Genomic DNA, 24,780 nt, shown 5'->3' on the forward strand with positions numbered 1-24,780 from the left:
CCCAGGGACTTGCAGGTCCCTGGTAGGAAGCTCTGCTTTGGCCAGGGAGCACAAAGAAGTCCATAAAAGGTTTTAAGTAAGGAACTGATGGAATTGGCTTGCATTTGGACACAGTCATCTCAGCTATGAATGGAAACTGTCCAGGAAGGTGGCCAGCACAGAACCCTGGAGTACAGCTAGAAGGCTGTCATAAGACATGATGGTGGCCCTTGCTACGGCAGAGAAGGGGATGGAAAAAGAGAGAAGATTCCAGGGGCATTTAAAAGATGAATGGAATTAGATATGGTTAGAAAAGAGGTAGGGGCTTCCCTGGTAGCTCAGTGGTAAAGAATCCACCTGCCAATGCAAGAGACCTGGGTTCAATCCCTGGGCTGGAAAGATCCCCTGAAGAAGGAAATGGCAACCCACTCCAATATTCTTGCCCAGGAAATCCTGTGGACAGAGGAGCCTGGTGGACTACAGTCCACAGGGCTGCAAAAGAATTGGACACAACTGAGTGACTAAACAGCAACAACAAGAGAAACCACAGAGAGAAAGGGGGTTGCAGATCTCCACGCTTCTGGCTTGTGTAAAAGTACAGATGTGGTTCCTTCACCAAACTCCGCAGTAAGGAATGTGACGTGAGGACCAGATTTGAGGGGGAAGATAGTGAGAATTGCCTGGAGACATCCAAGATGAGGTGCCAAGGATGCAGCTGTCACCCTGGGTATCTAGCCTGGAAATGAATGTCAGTGATGTGGCCCCAAAACCCAGAAGAACACATGCCACAGGGTGGGTGCTTGGTCACTGTGTGGGATGGATGGTGATTAAAGCCATGGGTATGAGTGGTATCATTGAGAAAGAAAGTATCAAATGAGAAGGGAGAACCCAGGGCCACACCTAGGGGACTCCAACGTTTTTAAGATTGTGGATCCTTCTTGCCAAACCACCCGCCCAGGGAGGCTGCATGAATTTGACATTTCTTACACCAATGAATGAGAATAGAGGAGTGATATTATGGACCTAACAGAAGCAGAAGATATTAAGAAGAGGTGGCAAGAATACACAGAAGAACTATACAAAAAAGATCTTCACGACCCAGATAATCATGATGGTGTGCTCACTGACCTAGAGCCAGACATCCTGGAATATGAAGTCAAGTGAGCCTTAGAAAGCATCACTACGAACAAAGCTAGTGGAGGTGATGGAATTCCAGTTGAGCTATTTCAAATCCTGAAAGACGATGCTGTGAAAGTGTGCACTCAACATGCCAGCAAATTTGGAAAACTCAGCAGTGGCCACAGGACTGGAAAAGGTCAGTTTTCATTCCAATCCCAAAGAAAGGCAATGCCAAAGAATGCTCAAACTACCACACAAATGCACTCATCTCACACGCTAGTAAAGTAATGCTCAAAATTCTCCAAGCCAGGCTTCATGAGTATGTGAACCATGAACTTCCTGATGTTCAAGCTGGTTTTAGAAAAGGCAGAGGAACCAGAGATCAAATTGCCAACATCCGCTGGATCATGGAAAAAGCAAGAGAGTTCCAGAAAAACATCTATTTCTGCTTTATTGACTATGCCAAAGCCTTTGACTGTGTGGATCACAATAAACTGTGGAAAATTCTGAAAGAGGTGGGAATACCAGACCACCTGATCTGCCTCTTGAGAAATCTGTATGCAGGTCAGGAAGCAATAGTTAGAACTGGACATGGAACAACAGACTGGTTCCAAATAGGAAAAGGAGTATGTCAAGGCTGTATATTGTCACCCTGCTTATTTAACTTATATGCAGAGTACATCATGAGAAACGCTGGACTGGAAGAAATAGAAGCTGGAATCAAGATTGCGGGGAGAAATATCAATAACCTCAGATATGCAGATGACACCACCCTTATGGCAGAAAGTGAAGAGGAACTAAAAAGCCTCTTGATGAAAGTGAAAGTGGAGAGTGAAAAAGTTGGCTTAAAGCTCAACATTCAGAAAACAAAGATCATGGCATCCGGTCCCATCACTTCATGGGAAATAGATGGGGAAACAGTGGAAACAGTGTCAGACTTTATTTTTTGGGGCTCCAAAATCACTACAGATGGTGACTGCAGCCATGAAATTAAAAGACGCTTACTCCTTGGAAGGAAAATTATTACCAACCTAGATAGCATATTCAAAAGCAGAGACATTACTTTGCCAACAAAGGTCTGTCTACTCAAGGCTATGGTTTTTCCAGTGGTCATGTATGGATGTGAGAGTTGGACTGTGAAGAAAGCTGAGCACCGAAGAATTGATGCTTTTGAACTGTGGTGTTGGATAAGACTCTTGAGAGTCCCTTGGACTGCAAGGAGATCCAACCGGTCCATTCTGAAGGAGATCAGCCCTGGAATTTCTTTGGAGGGAATGATGCTGAAGCTGAGACTCCAGTACTTTGTCCACCTCATGTGAAGAGTTGACTCATTGGAAAAGACTCTGATACTGGGAGGGATTGGGGGCAGGAGGAGAGGGGACGACAGAGGATGAGATGGCTGGATGGCATCACTGACTCGATGGACATGAGTCTGAGTGAACTCCGGGAGTTGGTGATGGACAGGGAAGCCTGGCGTGCTGTGATTCATGGGGTCGCGAAGAGTCGGACACGACTGAGCGACTGAACTGAACTGATTCAACTCCAGTGATTAGACAACCCCAGCCAGGATATCTCTAAGGTAATCCAGAAGGTGGTATAAATTTCTTTTAAACATTTTTGAAAAGAAAATCAAGATTAACTTCTCTGTAAATGTCTGCCCTTCACAGACCATGTAGAGAAGAGACAGGGACTGGATTCCTCCCAACAACCCAACACCTCTGCAACCACAGTATTACTATTGCTGTAATCATGGCAGAGTCTGAATGTATGTAAAATCAGGTGAGACGTGGCCCACAGTTCTAGCTGCTCTTCAAACTGGAACTAAAACAGGGAAGGACCATGATCTCTAACCTAGTGACAGTGGACCAAGCAAGGCATGCACTGTCCCCTCCCCACTCGAAAGAGTCGTTATAGCGTCTGTCTCTAATCTCGTCACGAAAATGAAAGGGCTTCCCTGGTGGTTCAGACGATAAAGAATCCGCTTGCAATGCAGGAGATGCGGGTTTGATCCCTGGGTCAGGAAGATTCTCCCTGGAGGAAGAAATGCAATCTGCTCCAATATTCCTGCTGGAAGAATTCACTGGACAGAGGAGACTGGCAGGCTACAGTCTATGGGGTCACAAAGAGTTGGACATGACTGACTGCATTACCATAAAGAAACATGGGTTGTAATGTTAAGCCATCAGAAAGCTTGAGGAAGACTCTTTTCAGGCAGCATTCGTCAGGTCCCCTGTCTTTTTCTCTGGAGTTCACAGAGTGAGGAGAGTTGAGCAGTATCAAACAAGTCTCTGCAGAGCCCCTCCTGCACTGATACACACTACAGATCTCTCAGGATGGGATAAGAATGCAGTATTCCCAAAATACATTTCTCCTTCTTGCTACCCTTACCCCGAACTAACAATGCTTGGAATAATGTTCTATGGAACACCAGCTGGGGAGACACAGACTTTGTTCTCTGATTACAACTGTTCGTACTTGGTTCTAAGAAATCAAACGTTAAAGGGGAATATCAGAGAGGCCAGTGACTATGGCCCATTCTTCATTCATTCAGTAGAAGAGGAAGCTAATGGTAAAAGGCTTTTTATTTTCCAGCCCCAACAATATTCTCTCAAAGCATCAAATGTTGAAAAGAACCAGATGAGCTAGAGTATTCCTAATATTCTCTGGATTAGGTACTACTTGCCCTTAGTTCCTAGAGCCATCCACACAGGGGTGATGGTGATGGTTAAGATAATAATGGTAAGTGTAACGAGGGTGATGGTGATGATGGCGACGATGATGAAGGTAGTGAAGATGATGGTGGTGACGACTGTGATGGTCATGGCGGTGAGAATAATGAGTAGAAGATGGTGAGGATGGTGATGGTGACAGTGGTGGCCATCATTCATTACTGAGCACTTGCATTCTAGACGCTGTTCTAGGTATTTTCCATACCTAACCTCAGTTCCAGAGAAGGCAATGGCACCCCACTCCAGTACTCTTGCCTGGAAAATCCCATGGACGGAGGAGCCTGGTAGGTTACAGTCCATGGGGTCGCAAAGAGTCAGACATGACTGAGCGACTTCACTTTCACTTTTCACTTTCATGCATTGGAGAAGGAAATGTCAACCCACTCCAGTGTTCGTGCCTGGAGAATCCCAGGGACCGGGGAGACTGGTGGGCTGCCGTCTATGGGGTCGCACAGAGTCGGACACGACTGAAGCGACTTAGCAGCAGCAGCAGCAACCTCAGTTCATCTTCACAATAACTCAGTAAACCACGTACAACTCAGTAAAGCATGTAAAATCCTCATTTTAAAAATGCAGAAATTGGCTCAAAACCTTTTATGAGTATTTCACTGTGATAAGGTGATTTGAGGTACTGAGGCCAGAAGGGGATCGTCAGTCATTCATCACCAACCACAAACACTCCTAAGAGTCTTCTGTGCTTACAGTTCCTTAACAAAAAGGGTAGGAACCATGGTTTGCTTCACTCCTCCTGGGTACCTGTCACTGTGTTAGTTGTTTTACATGTACCTCATACTTTTATCTTCCAGCAACCCAATGAGCTAGGTACTATTGTTGTCTTTATTTTGCAGGCCAGGAAACGGAGTACCAATAACATTACAAAACATGCTCAAAGTCACACAGCTGGTACATGGCAGGGTCAGGACCCAAACTGAGGTCATTGTGATTCTAATGGCTGTGTTTTTTTCTGTGACCCCACATGACCTCTAAAGATCCAGAGAGGTACCAGCTACATACCCAGTTCCTAGAGGACAGGTTCTGTCATTAACTTGAGTGGAGGCAAAGTTGAGAGTTTCATCCCCTGGGATGAAGAACATTTGATGCCTGCCTGAGCACACTGCTGACCTTGCCCCAGGTTTGCATTACAGTGAAGATTCTGGGTCCAGGCTTTGGAGACCAGCTGCCAAGGCTTGACTCTCAAGTGTGCACCGTCAGTTGTGTGGGCAGGTTGCTGGGCTTCTGTGTGCCTCTGTTTACTGGTCATAAAATGGGGGACAGATCTCACCCAGTAGCTGTGAGGGTTGAGTGATGTGGCACCCAAACCACAGAGGCACACGTGAGCCTTAGTCAGTGGCAGCTGCCATCAGCATCACTGTTGATGTAATGTGAACTAATGTGGGTGGCAGTCAGATGGGTATGTGCCCAGCAGCACCACTGCTTGATTTACTCACACCAAGGTGACTTTACCTGTGACCCCTGCCCCATCTACATCTGACAGCAAGTCAGGTTTTCTTAGCTGTGAATGCTCTGTCCTCTTCCTGGACCTCCTTTCAAGAGTCATGACAATGGGTGTATTTGCCAGCTACCGAGTGGTAAAGCTGGCACTCCATCCAGATCCCTCCGAACTCAAAGCCCCTGCTCTTAACCATCATACTACCTGCCTTTTAAAATATTGTCCTAAGAGATAAAATGCATGTAATAACAAGCTAGGTTTGTAAAATTTTGAAGTAAGTCCCTCAGGGAAATCCAGGTTGAGTAATGTAGAGGGAAACCACCTGAAGTATTGCTGGGTGATGTCATGAGCAGCCCAGAAGGTGGGATCACTACTAAAGATCTGATTGGTTAGATATTACCTCACACCTGTCAGAATAACCATCATCAAAAAGAAAACAAATAACAGATGTTGTCAAGGATGTGGAGAAAAGAGAACCATCGCACACTGTTGGCGGGAGTGTAAATTGGTGTAACCACTAATGGAAAACAGTTTGAAGGTTTCACAGAAAACTCAAAATAAAACTACCATATGCTATGCTATGCTAAGTCGCTTCAGTCGTGTCTGACTCTGTGCGACCCCATAGACGGCAGCGCACCAGGCTCCCCTGTCCCTGGGATTCTCCAGGCAAGAACACTGGAGTGGGTTGCCATTTCCTTCTCCAATGCATGAAAGTAAAAAGTGAAAGTGAAGTCGTTCAGTCATGTCTGACTCTTAGTGACCCCATGGACTGCAGCCTACCAGGCTGCTCCGTCCATGGGATTTTCCAGGCAAGAGTACTGGAGTGGGGTGCCATTGCCTTCTCCAAAACTACCATAGGATCAAGCAATTCCACTCCTGGATATTTATCCCCCCAAAATAAAAACACTAATCTGAAAAGCTACATGACCCCAGTGTTCATAGCAGCATTATTTACCATTTGCAACAACATGGATGGACTTGGAGGGTATTATGCTCTTGATGAAAGTGAAAGAGGAGAGTGATAAAGTTGGCTTAAAGCTCAACATTCAGAAAACAAAGATCATGGCATCTGGTCCCATCACTTCATGGGAAATAGATGGGGAAACAGTGTCAGACTTTATTTTTTTGGGCTCCAAAATCACGGCAGATGGTGACTGCAGCCATGAAATTAAAAGATGCTTACTCCTTGGAAGGAGGGTTATGACCAACCTAGACAGCATATTCAAAAGCAGAGACATTACTTTGCCAACAAAGGTCCATCTAGTCAAGGCTATGGTTTTTCCAGTGGTCATGTATGGATGTGAGAGTTGGACTGTGAAGAAAGCTGAGCACCGAAGAATTGATGCTTTTGAACTGTGGTGTTGGAGAAGACTCTTGAGAGTTCCTTGGACTGCAAAGAGATCCAACCAGTCCATTCTAAAGGAGATCAGCCCTGGGATTTCTTTGAAAGGAATGATGCTAAAGCTGAAATTCCAGTACTTTGGCCACTTCATGAGAAGAGTTGACTCATTGGAAAAGACCCTCATGCTGGGAGGGATTGGGGGCAGGAGGAGAAGGGGGCGACAGAGGATGAGATGGCTGGATGGCATCACCAACTCGATGGACATGAGTTTGGGTAAACTCTAGGAGTTGGTGATGGACAGGGAGGCCTGGTGTACTGCGATTCATGGGGTCACAAAGAGTCGGACACAACTGAGCGACTAAACTGACTGACTTAACTGATGCTTAGCAAAATAAGTCAGACAGAAAAAGACAAATACTGTATAATATCACTTATATGTGGAATCTAAAAAATAAAACTAGAGAATGTAACAAAGAAGAAACAGACTCCAAGATACAGAGGACAAACTAGTAGTTACCAATGGAGAGAGAGAAGGGGAGGAAAAAACAGGGATAGAGGATTAAAAGGCATAAACTACTATGTATAAAATATAAACCACAAGGATATATTATACAACACAGAGAATACAGCCAACATTTTTATAATAACTGTAAGTGGAATATAATCTTTAAAAGTTGTGAACCACTATGTTATATACCTGAAACATATAATACCTGTACATCAACCATACCTTAATTTTTAAAAAGTCCGTGATCTAAAAAAAAAATCTGATTCGTGAAGGATTTGCTGCCTGGTCCCGCTAGGAAGACAAGAAACACTAAGCCCGCTGGGAAGATAGGAGACATTAAGGAGGATCTTAAATTTCATCCCCGCCTGGTTTCTCAGCTTCTTTTGATAAGGGAAAGAAAGGACTTTTTACATTTTTCTTTGCAAGCTCAGTTGATTGTGTCTATTTCTGCAAGACTTTGTTACAAAGTCTTCTCTCCATACATAGAAAATCACTCTTCCTTAGATATCCAAGATAAGCAGTATTTTTAAGTGGAAAAAAAAAAGTAGATTGTCATAGAATATACACAGTGTTCTCTCCCCGCTCTACCCTTTTTTTTTTTCCCCAAGTGTCATTATCTGACCACAAGAGAAATTTGGAGAAAAAAACAAGTGTTGAAAGGCCTATCCCAGTATGATGGGACTGCATGAGCCTTGACTTTCACTCAGTCTTTTAACAGCTGTTTATTGCAGACCTACTGTGTGCAGACCACTGAGGATACAGCGGCGGGGGTGGAGGGACAATTTTCACTTTATGGGTCTCAGTCCTGTTTGGATTTGTGTAATAGGCAAGTATAACTTTTGTGCTGTTGTTGTTCAGTCGCTAAGTCGTGTCCGACTCTTTGCAACCCCACAGACGGCAGCACATCAAGCTGTCTCCTCTGTCTTCCATAACTTCTGTAACCAGAAATATAATAAAGAATTGCTTCTTCTCAAAGAGGAAAACCCCTCTTCTACAGCCCAAGCTAGCGTCACCCATCTCTGGCACCTTGGTATCCTTCTTATCACACACCCTTCACATCAGCCAGCTCAACCCTTCACTCTCCAACCTCTAGTCTCTCTTAAAAGAGAATGACAATTAAAAATAAATAATTTTTTTTTAAAAAAAGAGAGAGACAACAACAGACCTAAGTCTGAACTCTGATCCTACTGCTCACCAGCTCCACAGCTTAACCTGGCTGAGCGTCTGTGTCGTGCCTAGAAATGCAAACAAATTTCCTTGTTGGGTTGTTTGTAATGATTAGAAAATATCACGTGTCAAACTCCTGGCATGGTGCCTGGCACACAGCAAGTGCTTAATACTGACACTAGCTATTATTCAGTTCAGTTCAGTTCAGTTCAGTCGCTCAGTTGTGTCCAGCTCTTTGCGACCCCATGAATCGCAGCATGGCAGGCCTCCCTGTCCATCACCAACTCCTAGAGTTTACCCAAACTCATGTCCATCGAGTTGGTGATGCTATCCAGCCATCTCATCCTCTGTCGTCCCCTTCTCCCCCTGCCCCCAATCCCTCCCAGCATGAGGGTCTTTTCCAATGAGTCAACTCTTCTCATGAAGTGGCCAAAGTATTGGAGTTTCAGCTTCAGCATCAGTCCTTCCAATGAACACCCAGGACTGATCTCCTTTAGGATGGACTGGCTGGATCTCCTTGCAGTCCAAGGGACTCGCTATTATTATACTGTTATCATTCTCACTCTTCCAAGCTGGACATTCTCAGCAGGTGGCCTTGTCGCGGGTCAAGGGCCCAGGCGCGAGCCTGTTCAGCTCCCCTCCGTCTCCCTCCACATCCATCTTCCCCCTCTTCTGTCTGTCTTCCCCTACTGTGTTCTCTTCCAGGCATACTTCCTCCCTCCCTGCGTTTCCCCTTCTCTCTCCCTCCCAGGCCATCCTGTGTGCAAGGTCTTGAATCACGACCTCCTCCTTCAGCATCTCCAGCCTTTCTCTGCGTCTCACTCCTTTGTCATCAAACATGCCCTTCAAGCTGGTGCATCTTCAGGATCACTGCTTCTTTAACTCCTTTTCTACAGCTCGTACTCCTGTCCCACCAAGACCTTACAGTGTGTTACACCCTCTGTCCTCACCACTAACTTGTGACTTCGTCTTTGAAGGCCCACCTTCCTCCCCAAGCTCTGTTCTCTCTGTCCTACCCACCCGCCCCCACTCCCACCGGGTCTCTTTCTCAAAACCTTCTCATCTTTGATCATCACAGCTGGGATGAGGGATGCTCCTGGAAGCCAGAGGCTAGAGGCCAGGATGCTGCTCAAGATTCTTACACTGCACAGGACAGCCCCCCAACAGAGGATTATCCAGCCCAATATATCAGCTGTCGCTCCGTCACTGAGTCATGTCCTCCTCTTTGTGACCCCATGAACTGCAGCACACCAGGCTTCCCTGTCCTTCACTGTCTCCCTGAGTTTGCTCAAATTCATGTCCATTGATCAGTGGTGCCATCCAACCGTCTCATCCTCAGTCGCCTCCTTCTCCTCCTGCCCTCAATCTTTCCCAGAATCAGGGTCTTTTCCAATGAGTCGGCTCTTTGCATCAGGTGACCAAAGTATTGGAGCTTCAGCTTCAGCATCAGTCCTTCCAGTGAATATTCAGGGTTGATTTCCTTTAGAATTGACTGGTTTGATCTCCTTACAGTCCATGGGACTTTCAGGAGTCTTCTCCAGCACCACAGTTGGAAAGCATCAATTGTTTGGTGCTCAGCCTTCTTTGTGGTCCAGCAGTCACATCCATGTGTGACTACTGGAAGAACCGTAAGAAAGAAAGGGAAAGTCAGAAAGCGAGGTCGCTCAGTCGTGTCCAACTCTTTGTGACCCCATGGACTGTAGCCTACCAGGCTCATCCATCCATGGAATTTTCCAGGCAAGAGTACTGGAGTGGGTTGCCATTTCCTTCTCCAGGGGATCTTCCCAACCCAGGGACCAAACCCAGGTCTCCTGCATTGCAGGCAGATGCTTTACCATCTGAGCCACTAGGAAAGCCCAGCTTTGAGTATATGGACGTTTGTCAGCAAAGTGATGTCTCTGCTTTTTAATACGCTGTGTAGGTTGGTCATAGCTTTTCTTCCAAGGAGCAAGTGTCTTTTAATATGTCAGTAGTGCTATAGTTAAGAAACTCTACTGGCTCCTTCCTCTCTAATTCATCTGTTATTTTTCTGGAAAAAAAAAAAAAATACAGTTCATTAAGCCAATTCACTGCTCTATCAGCAGCCGAAAAAGCAGTGACTCAGACCCTGGAGTCCAACTGCTGCAAGCCCAAGCCCTGGCTAGGTTGCTTGCCAGCATCTAGCAGCCACATGTCTCAGCGCCCCCCTGCCTAGTCTGTAAAATGGGGTGATGGTCAGACGATACAGTGGGGTGATGCGTCGATTGCTTAGCAGAGAGCTGGGCACACAGGCCACACTCATGAATTTAAGTCAGGTTTACAGTCTTTAGGCCACTGCCCTAGGCTGGCCACAAATTGACCTCAGCCTCCATCCCAACTCTTCCCTTTACTCCTCCCCTCCCCATCATCCACTCCACCCCAACTAACCTCGACCCTCTTCCAGAACATGTGCTGCATTCCCCACCTCTCATCCTGCCTCCTCCCTTCACCCCCCGATATTAGTTTCCTGTGACTGTCATGGGCTTCCCAGGTGGCACTAGTGGTAAAGAACCTGCCTGCCAGTGCAGGAGATAAAAGAGAGACAGGTTCGATCCCTGGGTCGAGGAGATCCCCTGGAGGAGGGCATGGCAGCCCACTCCAGTACTCTTACCTGGAGAATCCCATGGACAGAGGATCTGGCAGGCTAAAGTCCATTGGGTTGCAGAGTTGGACACGACTGAAGTGACTTAGTGTGCATGCACACATGGCTGTGATAACAAATTATCACAGGTGTGTGGCTTATATTAACACAACTCATATTTATTCTTTTACAGCTCTGGAGCCCAAAGTCCAAAATTAGTTTCACTAAGCTAAAGTCAAGGGGTCGGTCTCTTCCAGAGGGTGTAGGAAAAAAATCTGATCCCTCACCTTTTCCAGTCTTTACTCCTTTCCAGTCTTTACTCCTTCATCCCTTGCATTCTGTGGCTCATGGCCCCTTCTTCTATCTCCAAAGCCAGCAAGGGAGTATCTTCAGGTTTCTCTGCTCTGTCACATCACCTTCTCCTCTGTCTATAGTCAAACTCCCTCTGTCCACTTCTTGTAAGAACCCATGTGCCTATATTGGACCCACACAGACAATCCAGGATAAGCCCCCCATCTCAAGATCCTCAACTTCCTCAAATCCACAAATCTCTGTCTGCGCTGTCAGGTAATGTCCATGGGCTCTCAGGATTAGGACCTGGAAATCTTTGCGTGTGGTGGGGGGGGGGCATTGATTTTTTTATGATTAAATAAATAACTTTATTTATGATGCTTCAGATTTTGTAAATGCCGACTGTATAGCAACCAAAGTCCCACAAATTCTAGCCAAGACACAACCACTGATCAAGACCCTTTGAAAAATCAAAAATAAATAAAATGTCAGGCGAGAAGCTTTGTTCCCCCAACAGAGAATTTAATAAATGAAAGTACTTCTCTGACCTTTTAAGGTTCACACTGGGAAAACTTAAACTTTCTTTTAAGGGCATCCCCAACCAACTGACTGCTCAATCAACCCATATTTAGAAAAATAAACCCCATAGTTAAAAAATATCTATCAAATGTTCTTCATAACCAGAACATAATTAAGCTTTGACACCCAGAATGAAAAGCCTCTCTGTCTCTGTACCAGACCAGATTGGTCTACCCATCAGCCTGTAATCAAGTCCCTCTGAATGTCACCATCAACTCACTGTGATGTCGTTAAGAAACCACATGCTAATATCCTTTTATTCCTGTGGGGCACCATTCATCCACATCATCCATCCTGAAATGTCCTCCCCTCCAACTCTGAACATATGCCAGTGCCCACGCCCAGTGGATCCTCAGCTGAGCGGTGATCACTCTGGGTAAACGATAGCTCTTCTTCTGGGACCCTCACACTTCCCCACTCCTTCAGCGGTCACTTCCACACCACCTGGGGTCACTGCCTGTTTCCTGTCAGACACTTAGACCTGTTCTCAGACTGAACCTGAGTCCCTTGAGGAATGGCTTCATACCATCCCCCAAGCTCAGCTCACAGTTTTGTGCACAGTGGACACTTAGTCAACAAGGGTTCTGTGGATGGTTTTTATTGTCTACCTCCAAAAAGAAAGTTGGATTTGAGCCCAACTGAAGCTGATCAGCCATTTAAAAAAACACAAGATGGATGGCAACTTGTGTTATCTTGATGGGAGGGTAGCGTTGCCCTCATCCTCCTGTCAGCAAGCCCTGTGAAGACATTATTCATAAAACAAAGAAAGTGAATTGACTTGATACTTACCTTCTTCTTGCTTCTCTTCTTAAGGATTGTCTTTGTATCTGAAATACCTTCTGGAACATTATAAAAAAATTACAAGCCGGACCCAGGAACTTCAGGTAATCTTTGAGCTCCAAAAGTTCATTTCAGCTCCTCCTTAAAATTTTCATGGCACTGGGCATCTTAACTCCGTTGTTCCTCTATGAGGTAGTCAGTGCACATTCTCCAAAAGGTGATATGATATCTCCAGTTTCACTCCAAATGATTCAGATGGGGTAGCTGAGATCTCCCAGGAGGGCAAGGAGAGTTGTTTTCCTCTGTCCAAACCCAGACAATTTTAAATGACATTAGATCTTAAAATTTGTGTTTATTAAATGCAGTGGAAGAAGTACAGCTAGCCACAGTACAGAGAGCAGACATACCAAAAGTTACACAATGTCAACATTTTAGAGGCAAAATAACCCTTAGGGATTGTATTGCTCTGACAGCTATTGCCATATTAATACTGCATAATAAACAATAGCAGTATTCCACAATTACTGTCCACTGCTCACATGTCCAGGCCCAGCTGGGGGATGAATCCTTTGGCCTTGGATGGACTTACTCACAGTCCTGGGTGTTGGCTGGCTCTTGACTGATCTAGGCTGGCCTCAGCTGGAGCAGCTGTGCTCTGTTGCACACGTCTCTGATCCTCCAGCAGGCTGGCCTGAGCATGTTCTCATGGCACTAGCAGAGGAAGCAGAGATCAGGAAGAGAAACCAGGCCCTTGTGTTATGTCTGCCAACATCCCATTGGCCAGAGCAAGTCACATGACTGAGTTCAGCTTCGGGGGCAGGATATCGGCAGGCACTACAAGTTACATAACCAAAGGTATGAATAGAGGAAGGGTGAAATAGGGGGAGCACCGCAGCAATCAGCCACAAAGACCATCAATTCCAGGGGTAAGAAAATTTTTCTGTAAAGGGCCGGTAAATATTTCAGGACATATCATCTCTGTCACACCTATCTGACTCTGCTACTATACAGCAAAGACAACCATAGACAATTGCATAAACGAATGGGTGTGGCAAGCATGCTCTGTTCCAATAAAACTTTATTTATAAAAATAGACAGTGGTCCAGATGTGAGCTGCAGACAATAGTTTGCCAAGCCCTGATCTAGTCCATTCTCCTTATTTTACAGATAGGGACAATGACATACAGAGGCTTAGGTGACTATCTCAATGTCACACAGCTAGTTGGTGGAAGAATCAAGACAAAAGTTCAGGCCTTCTGGCCCTAGCTCACTGCTTTTTCTCTTATACTCAGCAAATAATAACAAATAAGCCTAACTACCATTTGCTAAGCATCTACTACGTGCTAAGCACTGAGGTAAAAGCTTTCCAACATCGTCTCCTTCAGTCCTGATAACACTAAGAAGTATATATTCATATATTCATATTAACCTCATCTTTTAAATGAAAAAGCATCTAGAAAGAACTATGGCTGAGAGTCTGTCTAGATCTAGAATCTGAACTCTTACCTATGATGCTCTGCTGCTTCCCTACTAGTTACTAGGTTAAGCATAGTTTTTCTGCATTTTTCAGAAAGTTTTGGGAACTTTTGTCCCTCCCGCAAAAGTAGTGGAAATGACTCCTGCATTAGTTCCAAACAGGACTAATCAGCCACAATCTCCCTTCCTCTCCCTTCAGATCAAGATCAGCAGTTCTCAGGAAACTCAGCAGTCTCTGATGCAAGAGAAGTTGCGGGAGCACCTGGCAGAGAAGGAGAAGCTGAGCGAGGAAAGGCTCCAGCAGGAGGAGAAGCTGAAAGCCCGAGTCAAGTGCCTGATGGAAGAGAAGGTGGTAAGGAGGCCCCTATCCTTCCCTTTCATGCTGGAAGGATGAGATGACCTTCCCCATAAAAAACTGAGGGCGCACATTTAGAGCAGAAACTTCAGCAGCAATCTTGATGGATGCCATGGAACTAAATTAATTTAAGAGGGTGAATGGAGACTTCTCCGGTAGTTCAGTGGCTAAGATCCCACACTCTCAATGCAGAGGGCCTGGGTTCGATCCCTGGTCAGGGAACCACATCCGGCAAGCCCCAACTGAAGATCCTACGGGCCACAATGAAGCTCGAAGATCCTACTTGCTGCAACTTAAGACCCAGTGCACCTAAATAAATAGACATGTTTTTTAAAAAATAGATAAAAAGGGTGAATAATGTTGGAGGAATTAACATGAAGCTTGGGTCTTAAAACTCAGAGCAGGATCAACTTGAGTAGGCACGGTTATTGCAATTTCTAGAAACAGTACTTCATTGGTTTATACACTGCAGCTGATTTTACAGATCTGAGGCATTACTACAAGTCCTGGTTTATGACCGACAGAGTGTTTCTAAGTATGTGCAAGACCAGCCAGTGTTATTTCAGTCTTTTGCTTTCTGTTTATACAGATCAAGGGAATAAAATGGCCAAAATTGCTGCTTACTTTTCTAGAAAACGGCCAATTAAAGGATGCTACCAGCAGTGCCTCTCAACTCAGAGTTGCCTGTGAATCACCTGGGGATGTTGTAAAAAGGCAGATTCTGACTCAGCCCGTCTGGGGTGGAACCTGGGACTCTGCATTTCTGACAAGCTCCTAGCCAGTGCTGATGGCACAGCTCTGCAGACACATGTTCAGCGACAGAGTCTCAGACAAAGGTTTTACCCAAGCTGGCAGATAAGAACCACCTGGAAGCTGGTTGAAAATACAGATTCTTGGGCCCTGCCCCAGCTCCACTGATTCAGAATCTCAGGAGAAGGCCAGAAACTGCAGTTAATAGGCCAATTCTCCTCCTTTCCTTGTATTTTTTTTTATATTTATTTATATATTTGGCTGTGTCGCTTCTTAGTTGCAACATGCAGGCTCTTCATTGCATCTTGCAGGATCTTTCATTGCAGCAAATGGACTCTCTAGATGTGATGGCTCCAGTAGTTGTGGCTTGTGGGCTTAGTTGCTCCCCAGCATGCGGGATCTTAATTCCCAGACCAGGGTTCAAACCCATGTCCCCTGCATTGCAAGGAGGATTCTTAACCACTGGACCATCAGGGAAGTCCTGAGTTGGCCATTTTTGATATTCAGGGACCCACCATGAATTTAACTACCTCCGTCACCATCACCCTGGATCCCTGGTTCATGACTTTGGCTGCACTTCTGTCATTCAAGAGATTAAAAAAAATGTTAAGGCCTTGCACCCCTCCCCCTCCCCCACCCCCAGATTCTGATCTAGCTGGGGTGGGGGTGCAGCTCAGGCCCTGGGATTGGTGAGCTCTCCCTGGTGGTTCCCACGTGCAGCCACCGCAGAGAGCATCTCCCACGTACCTCAAAACAGCAGCACCAGATCCACCGAACCCCAGCACCTCCTTTCTTCCACCAAAAAGGACCAGAACTGCCAGTTCCTCCATCTCCACCAGGAACAGCTTGGTGACTTCCTGCCGGGACCCTCCTTCTCTGTCAGACGCCCCAACTCTCCAGGCCTCTCCAAGAGGCAGCGGCCTCTGCTGGTTTCATCTCATCCTCTAATCCGTGCCTCACTACCTCTTCTCCTCTTTGCCTCTTTCTCTGCCTTTTGTGAAATAAAATATTAAAAAGAAAGAACCACCTGACCAAAATCGCCTGTGAGCCCCATACAGGTATATAAACAATGGCCTTAAATCAAGACAGGTCCCTTCAGAAGGGCAATTAGATGTAGAAGAAAAAAAACAATGCCATTCTATAGAGAGGGAAATAAAACCAGAAAGAACCTAAAAATCTTCAAAACCTTCACAGAACTCTCCACCTGTTTCCTCTCTCTTCTCTGTTTAATTTCTCCCTTCCCAAATGTCTTATTTTAGTTTCAGTTTTGGTTTGACTGTTTTCCACTGTGAATGTACAGTACTATAGCCCCAGCCTGTTCACCACCACCTTCGGCACCAGCCTGGGCCCTCCAGATGCCCCTTTGTAACATTGATTCCAACAGACACAGGGTTTCAAGGGCGACATCAACCCCCCTTTAATCACGCCAAACTTCAGAGGGCACACCACCCCTTGCAGAGGGGAACACAAAGCCAGGGACCCACAGACAGACAGTACAGCTGCTCATGTCCACTACTGTCCCATTGAGGGTCATTCTTCCCCAGACACTTACATTGATTGGCTTGACCCCAGGGACTCATCCAGAAGTATCATCGCAGGCTTGAGTGCTAGGTTCCCCAATTTTAAATGAACATGGCACTGTCACCCCCCACCCTTTCTAAAAATATGTGTGTCAAAATTCATTAATTAAGCTCCTCCTCACAAATCCTGACTTGTCTTAGGACTCTGCTTCAATGGTAAGAAATTCTAGGTTCCCTTATAGAGCTTCTCTGGTGGCTCAGACATTAAGGAATCTGCCTGCAACGCAGGGGTTCCATCCCTGGGTCAGAAAGATGCCTTGGAGAAGGGAATGGCTACCCACTCCAGTATTCTTGCCTGGAGAATTCCATGGACAGAGGAGCCTGGTGGGCTACAGTCCATGGGTTGCAAAGAGTCAGACACGACTGAGTAGCTAACTTATGAAGCTATCGTTCTTTTTTAATTATTATTATGATCTGCTAACCACATCCCCCTGACTTATGCACACACTAATGGTTTAGATCAGGGGTCAGCAAACTTCTCCCATAAAGAGCCACATAGTATCTGTTTTCAGTTGTGCAGGTCATGTCTTTGTCCTGATTTCTCAGCTCTGTGGTTGCAGTGCCAAGGCAACCCACGATGAGCATGGTGGAGTTCCAATAAAACTTTATTTACAAAAAAAAGCAGACAGTGGGCCACATTTGGCCCACATGCCGTAGCTTGCCAACTACTGGTTCTAGAATCAAAGGGACCAGGGTTCAGTTTCCCATTGATGTGATTCATTGGTAAACATTCCTAATCTCTCTAAGCCTATTTCCTCCTCAAGAAAGTGGAAATGACAGAAGAAATGATTGATCTTTACTAGTGAATGATTATCATGTGACAAGCATTTCATGTTCATCATCTCATCTGCTGCTTCTATCAACCCAATGCAGGAAGCACTCTTACTGTCCCCATTGTACAGATGGAGAAACTGAGGTTTCTAAAGCTTCTCACTTGCCCAAGACTATACCCCTAGGAAGAATCAGCCGCAGGCTCTAATCTGATCCTGCCAACTCCAGACCCCATTATCTTAGGCCCTAGATATACTGTCCACAGTTTTCCTTGGGTTTGTTGTGTGTTGAGATGTGAAAGAGTTAATCTGTGAAGTGCCTGGCCTGGAGTCCAGATTCCTACCATGGTAACTATGTCTATTAAACAACAGTCATGACTTTCAGGCTTTGGAGGAAAGCATTACTCAAGAGAAAAACAGAGCGAAAGAAGCATTAGAAGAAGAACGGAAGAGAGCCCAAGAGCTGGAGGACCGGTTAACCCGCCAGAAAAAGGTATGAGCTCGGGGAGGCAGAGCTGGCCTGAGCCCAGGGCAAGGTCAGGCAGCCAGGACGGACTCACCTGGGACACTCATCTGGGCCTGCCCACCCCAGCTGCCAGGCTCTCAGCTGCCCACAGTCTCCCCATGGGGATGCTGTGAGTAGTAAAGAGTTCACCTGCCCATGCAATGCCTAGCAGAATCTGGATTCCTGCCATCGTAATTCTGTTAAACGCCGGTCATTGGTTTTCAGGCTTTGGAGGAGACCATTTCTCAGGAGAAAAGCAGAGCAAAGGAAGCATTAGAAGGACAACAGAGCAAAGTCCAAGAGCTGGAGAACCGCTTAACCCACCAGAAGGAGGTACGCAGCTCGGGGAGATAGGCGGCTCAAACCCAAACCCAGCTTGAGGGCCACGTGGAAGTAAGTTTCAAACCACAGCTGATGGGGAGTCAAGCGTGGCGGAGTTTCCTAGAGGGATTTGTCCGTGGGGGAGCTCAGCTACTTTAGGAAGAAGCAAGTGGGACTCTAGGAGAGGACCCTAGAGTTGTAACCTTGCGCCTACAATTTACACAAAAATTGTAAATGTCATAAAATACAATCCTAGGGGACACATCAGGATTGGTAACATGTGTGTTTTCTGCATGGAGACTATATCCTGAATCCTAAAAATGGAGGAATTTCAGAATCCTGGGACTTTAGGGCAACGTGAATCCAACAACATCCTAAAATGCCCCACACTTCATTTCCACCACCAAGAAATTTTCTACAGCCCAGGGAAGTCCATCCCAGTGTTGATGCCTTGGCTAGCAGAAAATTCTTCCTTTAGATTGAGTTGACTCAGATTCTCTTTCAGAAAAGGTTCCAACCCTCCACCCACCCCTCTGGGCTCCTGCAAGTCCCGTCTGCTTTCTCTTCACAGAGTAACCTTTTAGATGCATAAGAATAGAGGTACCAGCTCCTCTCCAGACACAAATGCCCTTCACAGGCCTGGAGCCTGGCCTTGGTCCCCTCCTCTGAGCTGCGACAGATTAACCTGTGACAGATTAGCAGCTCACTGGCTGAAAAGGGCTCATAGACATGTTATGCTTGGGCCTAGAGTGTTTTATCTTGAATTCATAAAATTTACTGACAAATCCAGATTCCCATCCTCTCTTGAAAAGTCAGGAAGACTGGCCCTCCTTTCTACTTGCAGCAGAAATGGACTGGAGCTGAACCAAGTAGCAGATGTTTGCCACAGTCCCCACCATTCCCTACTGCATTCAACACAACTCATTTCATTTCAGGTAACTGTTGAGCCCCTACAGGCATCTGGGTTTGCAGCCCATCATCTGCTTTCTTCCTAAACTGTTTGTAGCCAAATCTGGACAGTTTTCCATCATGCAGTGGCCTAGAGCAGGACTGTCCTTGCCCCATTCAAAGATGTTATACTTCTGCTGATGTGTCCAAACTAGGTTTGGGGAAAGCCTTATTACATTGTTCACTTGAATATACTTACCTTTGGTCACTCTCAGATCCCTGGGTCTTTTTTACTCGACGTTCTCATTTGTGCTTCAGTCCTGGGGCAGTGTAAAGGGGTGAAGAGTGAGGCTTTGCATCCAGATGAGACATGGGTTCAGATTCCGGCTGGGCTGCTTACTGACTCAGTACCTACCTTCTTTAAAGGATGGCTGTGAGATAATGGTTAGAGATCATGTACAATGAAGTGTTTGACCCAGAATCATCACTCAATGAACGGTGGCTATTAATACCATCACTGTACTTCCAGTGCTGTTTAGGCACTTACTGTATGAACCCTCCACCACATCCCCACCTCTCAGAGTGAAATCCTTGCCCCACCCCCCAGGAAGGGAAAAGAGGAACCTGTGAGTAGAGCTCATGCAGTTTGATCCTATCCAGGGAGGGGAGGTGTTTACATGTTGGGTTTCACTTGGGTCTCTGGTGCAGATGTGCTCTGCAGGCCTGTGTAAACAGTGTCAGCGCCTGGTCCTGAGTTATTTCTCCAGGGATGGCGAGGAAGAGGAGGGTCTCCCAAGGGTTCGCTGGGGCGAAATGCCACTGAGAGGTCATCTGCACAGGGATGGGAAAGCCCCTTGAACTGAGCGGTCTTGAGGTCATGGGGCACTTCAGAAGGGAGATTTAAGGACAGGCTGATGGTGGATAGCCCCAAGGCAAGAGGAGTTGTGGCCGGGTCACCCACACCATGGACAACATCAGCCCGCTCCTCCCAGGAGGACCTCTCTGTGGCTTCTTGTCAGGAAATCTGAAATCAGAACCTCAGACACAGGCTTTGATCAACCTCAGACAGTCACGTGAGATTTTTCTTTCCATTAGACCTTCCTCCACACTGTCAGGGGCTTCCCAGGTGGCACTAGTGATAAAGACCCCACAGGAGACACAAGAGACACGGATTCGATCCCTGGTGAGGAAGATTCCCTGGAGGAGGGCATGGCAACCCACCCCAGTATTCTTGCCTGGAGAATCCCATGGACAGAGGAGCCTGGTGGGCTGCAGTCTATGGGGCCACAAAGAGTCGGGCACGACTAAGTGTATTGCACACATGCATGCACCACACTGTCAGATGAATCTCTAAGAACGACAGAATCACCAGGTCACATGGCTGGTTTGGAGGTAACTTTAAAGGTTAATTCCCAAGACCTGCCCAGGAGTGTGGAAGCAAAATGTCCAAGGGGGACAGAACTTGGGCCTGAGTTGTGCAAGGACAGCCTTCCCTGCGGTGCCCAGCTCGGCGGCATAGCAAAGTCCTGAGTGTCGATGTGAGATCAGACACAGTGGGGCAGCAAAATGTCTTACCCCTAAACCCACCTCACACTTCAAAATAAACGTGGAGCTCCCATGATGTTAGTGCTCTTCTGCTTTGTTGAGGGCTGGTATTGGAACCGCTGAGTGTTGGAGTTTTTTAAACTGCTTTTCACTGAAAAAAATATACAAAAGTATATACTATTTCATCCATATTATGGATTGAATATTTTTGCAGGCTAATCTAGGACCCTAACCACTGGCTATAATGGAAACCACATTCCAACTTCCAGACATCTGACAGCCAATGGTGTTTAAAACACAACCCATTCCAGGACTCCCCTGCTAGTCCAGTGATTAAGATTTTGTCTTCCAATGCCAGGGGAGTGGGTTTGGCCCCTGGTTGGGGAGCTAAGATCCCACATGCCTGGCAGCCAAAAAACCAAAACATAAAACAGAAGCAATATTGCAACAAATTCAATAAAGACTTTAAGTTTGGTGCATATAAAAAAGTAATAATAATAAAACCTATTTGAGAGTTGAGGTGCCTTTCTTGCAGTGACTAGAAACAGGGGCTTTGCCGGCAGCTTCTATCCTTCTGCAATTTGCATAAACCATTTAACTGAACGGCTCATCAGCAAGTTGCTTCCTGGATAAAAAATCCCTGATTATGGGCACTAAATACTAACCACAGCCCTCTCATCCCCTCAGAGCTTCCCTTGTGAGGTTCGTCCCCTCCCCTTCCAGAAATATGTATGTGTGGCTCATTAATTCAATACACTGCCCTCTTTTAGAAACCTGATTCTATTTCAGAGATTTATTTCAATAATGGGAAATTCCATTATTAATGAGATTCTTCTTCTTATCAGAGAGGCAGCCTGGCACGATGGTAAGAACTCAGACTCCGTAATAAGACAGGCTTGGTCGCCTTTCCTCACTGGCTCCCTGCCGGGGCCTCTGCACACGAACAATATCAGGGCTCAGTCCTGGCCTCTCCACTAACAAACTGCAGGACCCCTGGGTCCCCAGGAACTTTCCACTCTTTAGTTTCCTCACCTATAAAATGGGGACACAACTTCTCTGTGGATGAGGATGCTATGAGAATAAACTGGGTGAAGAGCACTGGCCTTGGGCCCTGGCACATAAGACCAGCCTCCAGCATTTGAGCTACTGTCGTTACTATTGGTATCATGCTTACTAGCAATTTCCCCCGCTAAATGTGCAGGCAACCAAAAAGACCGGTCATTGATTTTCAGGTTTTGGAGAGCAGCATGGCCCATGAGAAAAGAAAAGCCAAGGAAGCCTTAGAGACAGAAAAGAGGAAAGTGCAAGATCTGGAGAACCACTTAACACAGCAGAAGGAGGTATGGGGAGCAGAGAGAGAGGACGTGGGTGGTGGCAGCCGAAAGCCCTTGGAAGCAGCTTCAGAACCAGATGCAAGACTGTGTTTTGGTACCCGGATGTAGAGCAGGTGGTAAAGCAGGCTGATGGGGAGCTGTGCCACTGATCAGAGTGGCTGATGTCACATCACAGGACTCAACAGCTGTATGACCCTAGGGCAGACCACCTCACCTCCTGGACCAGTTTCATCATCCATAACATGGGGAGGCTAACTACCCCTGCATCATGAGATTAAACCAGTTAGTGTTTTTCGGGGCTTCCCAAGTGGCGCTAAAGAGTTGGGTTCAACCCCTGGGTCAGGAATATCCCCTGGAGAAGGACATGGCAATCCACTCCAGTATTCTTGCCTGGAGAATCCCTTGGACAGAGGAGGCTGCTGGGCTACAGTCCATGGGGTCGCAAAGAGTCAGACACGACTGAAACGACTTAGTGCACACAGCACAGTGTATATTAAGTACTTAGACCTGCCCTCACCCACAGAGGACCATCTCCATAAGCCCTGCTGGTCAACTGCCTGGGGAGGAGAGATGCCCTCAAGGGGATACGCCTGGTTGGAGTCTGGGTCAGTCCTTCAGCCAGCATCCTCTTCCTCCTCATCACTGAAAGGTATTTAAGAGGCAACCCAGCGTGGGCACAGCAGAACAACACCCTCCTGGCTCCGTCCTCCTAGTTTCAGAGATTCCCAAGTAGACCCTCCCTGGGCTAATGGTCAGGTGTAGAGACAAACGATGCAGAGGAAGATGGAGTAGACAGGAACATAACCAGCTCACACGGCAGTCACATCAAATAAGCGCCCGGGGTCAGTGCCTTCTGGAACAAATGAGAAGTACACCCTGGAGGAGAGTGATGTGGGAGGGGAGAAGGGAGTCCAAGCACCAGGCTGGGGCAGAGCTGGTGACATCCCCTACAAGTCCGGGAACTGGGCTCACCAGCCTCACCTGCATGGAGCCACCATGAAGGCAGACCCCCAAGGCCAAGAGGAGGGATGGATGCCCAAGCCATGCCCTGAAAGTCAAACAGGGGCTCCCTGGAGCCAAGAGGCCAGGTGGCAGTGCCCTTAGTGACCTGTGGTGGCATCTCTAGGAGCTGGGCTCCAGGGAGTGCAAAGAGACACGTGCCAGCCCCTTGGAACGTCCAGAAACGGCGGACAACTCAGTGAATTGTTTGATGCAGTTGTATTCATCCATCTGCAAATATTTATGGAGTACCTGCCATGTGCCAGGCCCTACTGGGTGTCAGGGATACTGCAGAGCACTAGACGGGCCATGGCCTTGCCCTCGTGAGCCCACCGCTCTAGGATGGAGGGCAGACAGCCATGTAAACAAACGCCCAGGTGACCCCAGAACCACAGGCTGTACAAAACCAGCATGAGTTAGAGAGTGGCCAACAGGCAGGGAGGGCCTCTCGTATTTGGTGACATTGAGTGAGACCTGGAGGGCAGAGGAACACTACAGTGACATCCGCGGGAAGAGAATGCCCCAGGTCAGGGGTCCCAAGTGCAAAGGAGGGCGCCTGAGTTAGCCAGGGGGTGGTGGGGACAGGGCGGGAAGAATGAAATCACACTGGAACAAGATGGAAACCAAAGGGGAGGGATCAGGGCAAGAAGGCCAGAGGGAGCCGCAGAGTGGGGGGCAAAGCGAGGCGTGGCAGGAGAGCTGTGTGGGCCAAACGAGTTGATACCAGTTCCTATTGCAGCTCTGCCCTAACGTGTCGTGTGACCCTGGGCAAGCCCCTCTCTGTGCCCTCATCTGTAATGTGGGTGTAGTGACAGAGATTTGTTGTGAGGAGTCAGTGCATTCATTGTGAAACACCTGCCCAGGTGAGCTCAGAGTCCAGATCGATTGGGGAGGACGGTGTGCATGGCGGGGTATGGGGGCAGGACAGTCAAGCAAAGACCTTGGCAGGGAAGTGAGGTCAGAGTCCACACAGGGTGAGGGAACACCGACACAGAGCAAGCCTTGTTAAGGGGTAGAACCCAGGCTGTGGTCAATGGCATCCCCCAGGCATCCCTTATACAGGTGGGCTAAGGGCAGAGTTTTATAGCATGCGCCCCTGCTGAGCAGGGTGGCAGACTCTGGGCCAGCCTACGTATGAACACTCAGGCGCATCTCCTGCCTCCATGTAGGGTGGGGCTTCAGTCAGGAGGACAGCTCAGGCAAGGTCCAGACACCAGGTGGCAGAGTGGCTAGGGCGGGGCACTGGCATCTGAACTGGCACCCAGTGGTGCAACCTTGGCCCATTACTCGTCCTTGTACTGCCTCATTTACAGCCTCCATGCCCTTACCTGCAGAATGGAAGGCAGATGCCACCTGGGGGGTTGCGTTCACTACACGGCGCAGGCACTCATGTGCAGCGTTTACAGAGCAGGCAGCATCGTCATTATCATTTTCATCTGTAATTTTCCAAGCAGCACAGAATAAGAGAAGGGCGCACGCCCTCCCACAGAGCATGCGGTGGCCTCTTACATCAGGCAGGACGCAGCCTGGCAGGGTGGGGACTGGATGGTCTCAGGCAGACTTGGCAGTGGGAAAATGCCAAGCCCATGCAGGGAGGAGAATCAGAGTCCAGATGCAGCGGCGAGGCCTGTGTGCAGCGCGGGGCAGTGGGGATGGAGGCCAAGGGCGCGATGCGAGAATCAAAGGGTTGTTGGGAAGATCATCTGTTCTCCAG

At 47.3% G+C, this 24,780-nt stretch overlaps 1 protein-coding gene across 10 annotated transcripts in view; it reads left to right on the forward strand.

The window, feature by feature from the left end:
• Positions 1-24,780, forward strand: part of FHAD1 (forkhead associated phosphopeptide binding domain 1) — a 168,064-nt gene that overhangs the window by 102,913 nt on the left and 40,371 nt on the right. For 9 of the 10 annotated variants that reach the window (XR_011467227.1, XM_070384949.1, XM_070384953.1 and 6 more), the window contains 5 exons: positions 12,577-12,647; positions 14,219-14,371; positions 17,860-17,967; positions 18,205-18,312; positions 21,966-22,073. Coding sequence is in view for 9 of the 10 variants with exons in the window: in XM_070384949.1 (XP_070241050.1) it covers positions 12,577-12,647; positions 14,219-14,371; positions 17,860-17,967; positions 18,205-18,312; positions 21,966-22,073 (548 nt within the window). In the remaining variant the exon portion in view is untranslated. The remainder of the gene's footprint in view (positions 1-12,576; positions 12,648-14,218; positions 14,372-17,859; positions 17,968-18,204; positions 18,313-21,965; positions 22,074-24,780) is intronic. The other variant, XM_070384955.1, reaches the window with a different exon arrangement.

The sequence above is a fragment of the Bos mutus genome, chromosome 16 (genome assembly GCF_027580195.1).
Source record: "Bos mutus isolate GX-2022 chromosome 16, NWIPB_WYAK_1.1, whole genome shotgun sequence".
NCBI lineage: Eukaryota > Metazoa > Chordata > Mammalia > Artiodactyla > Bovidae > Bos > Bos mutus.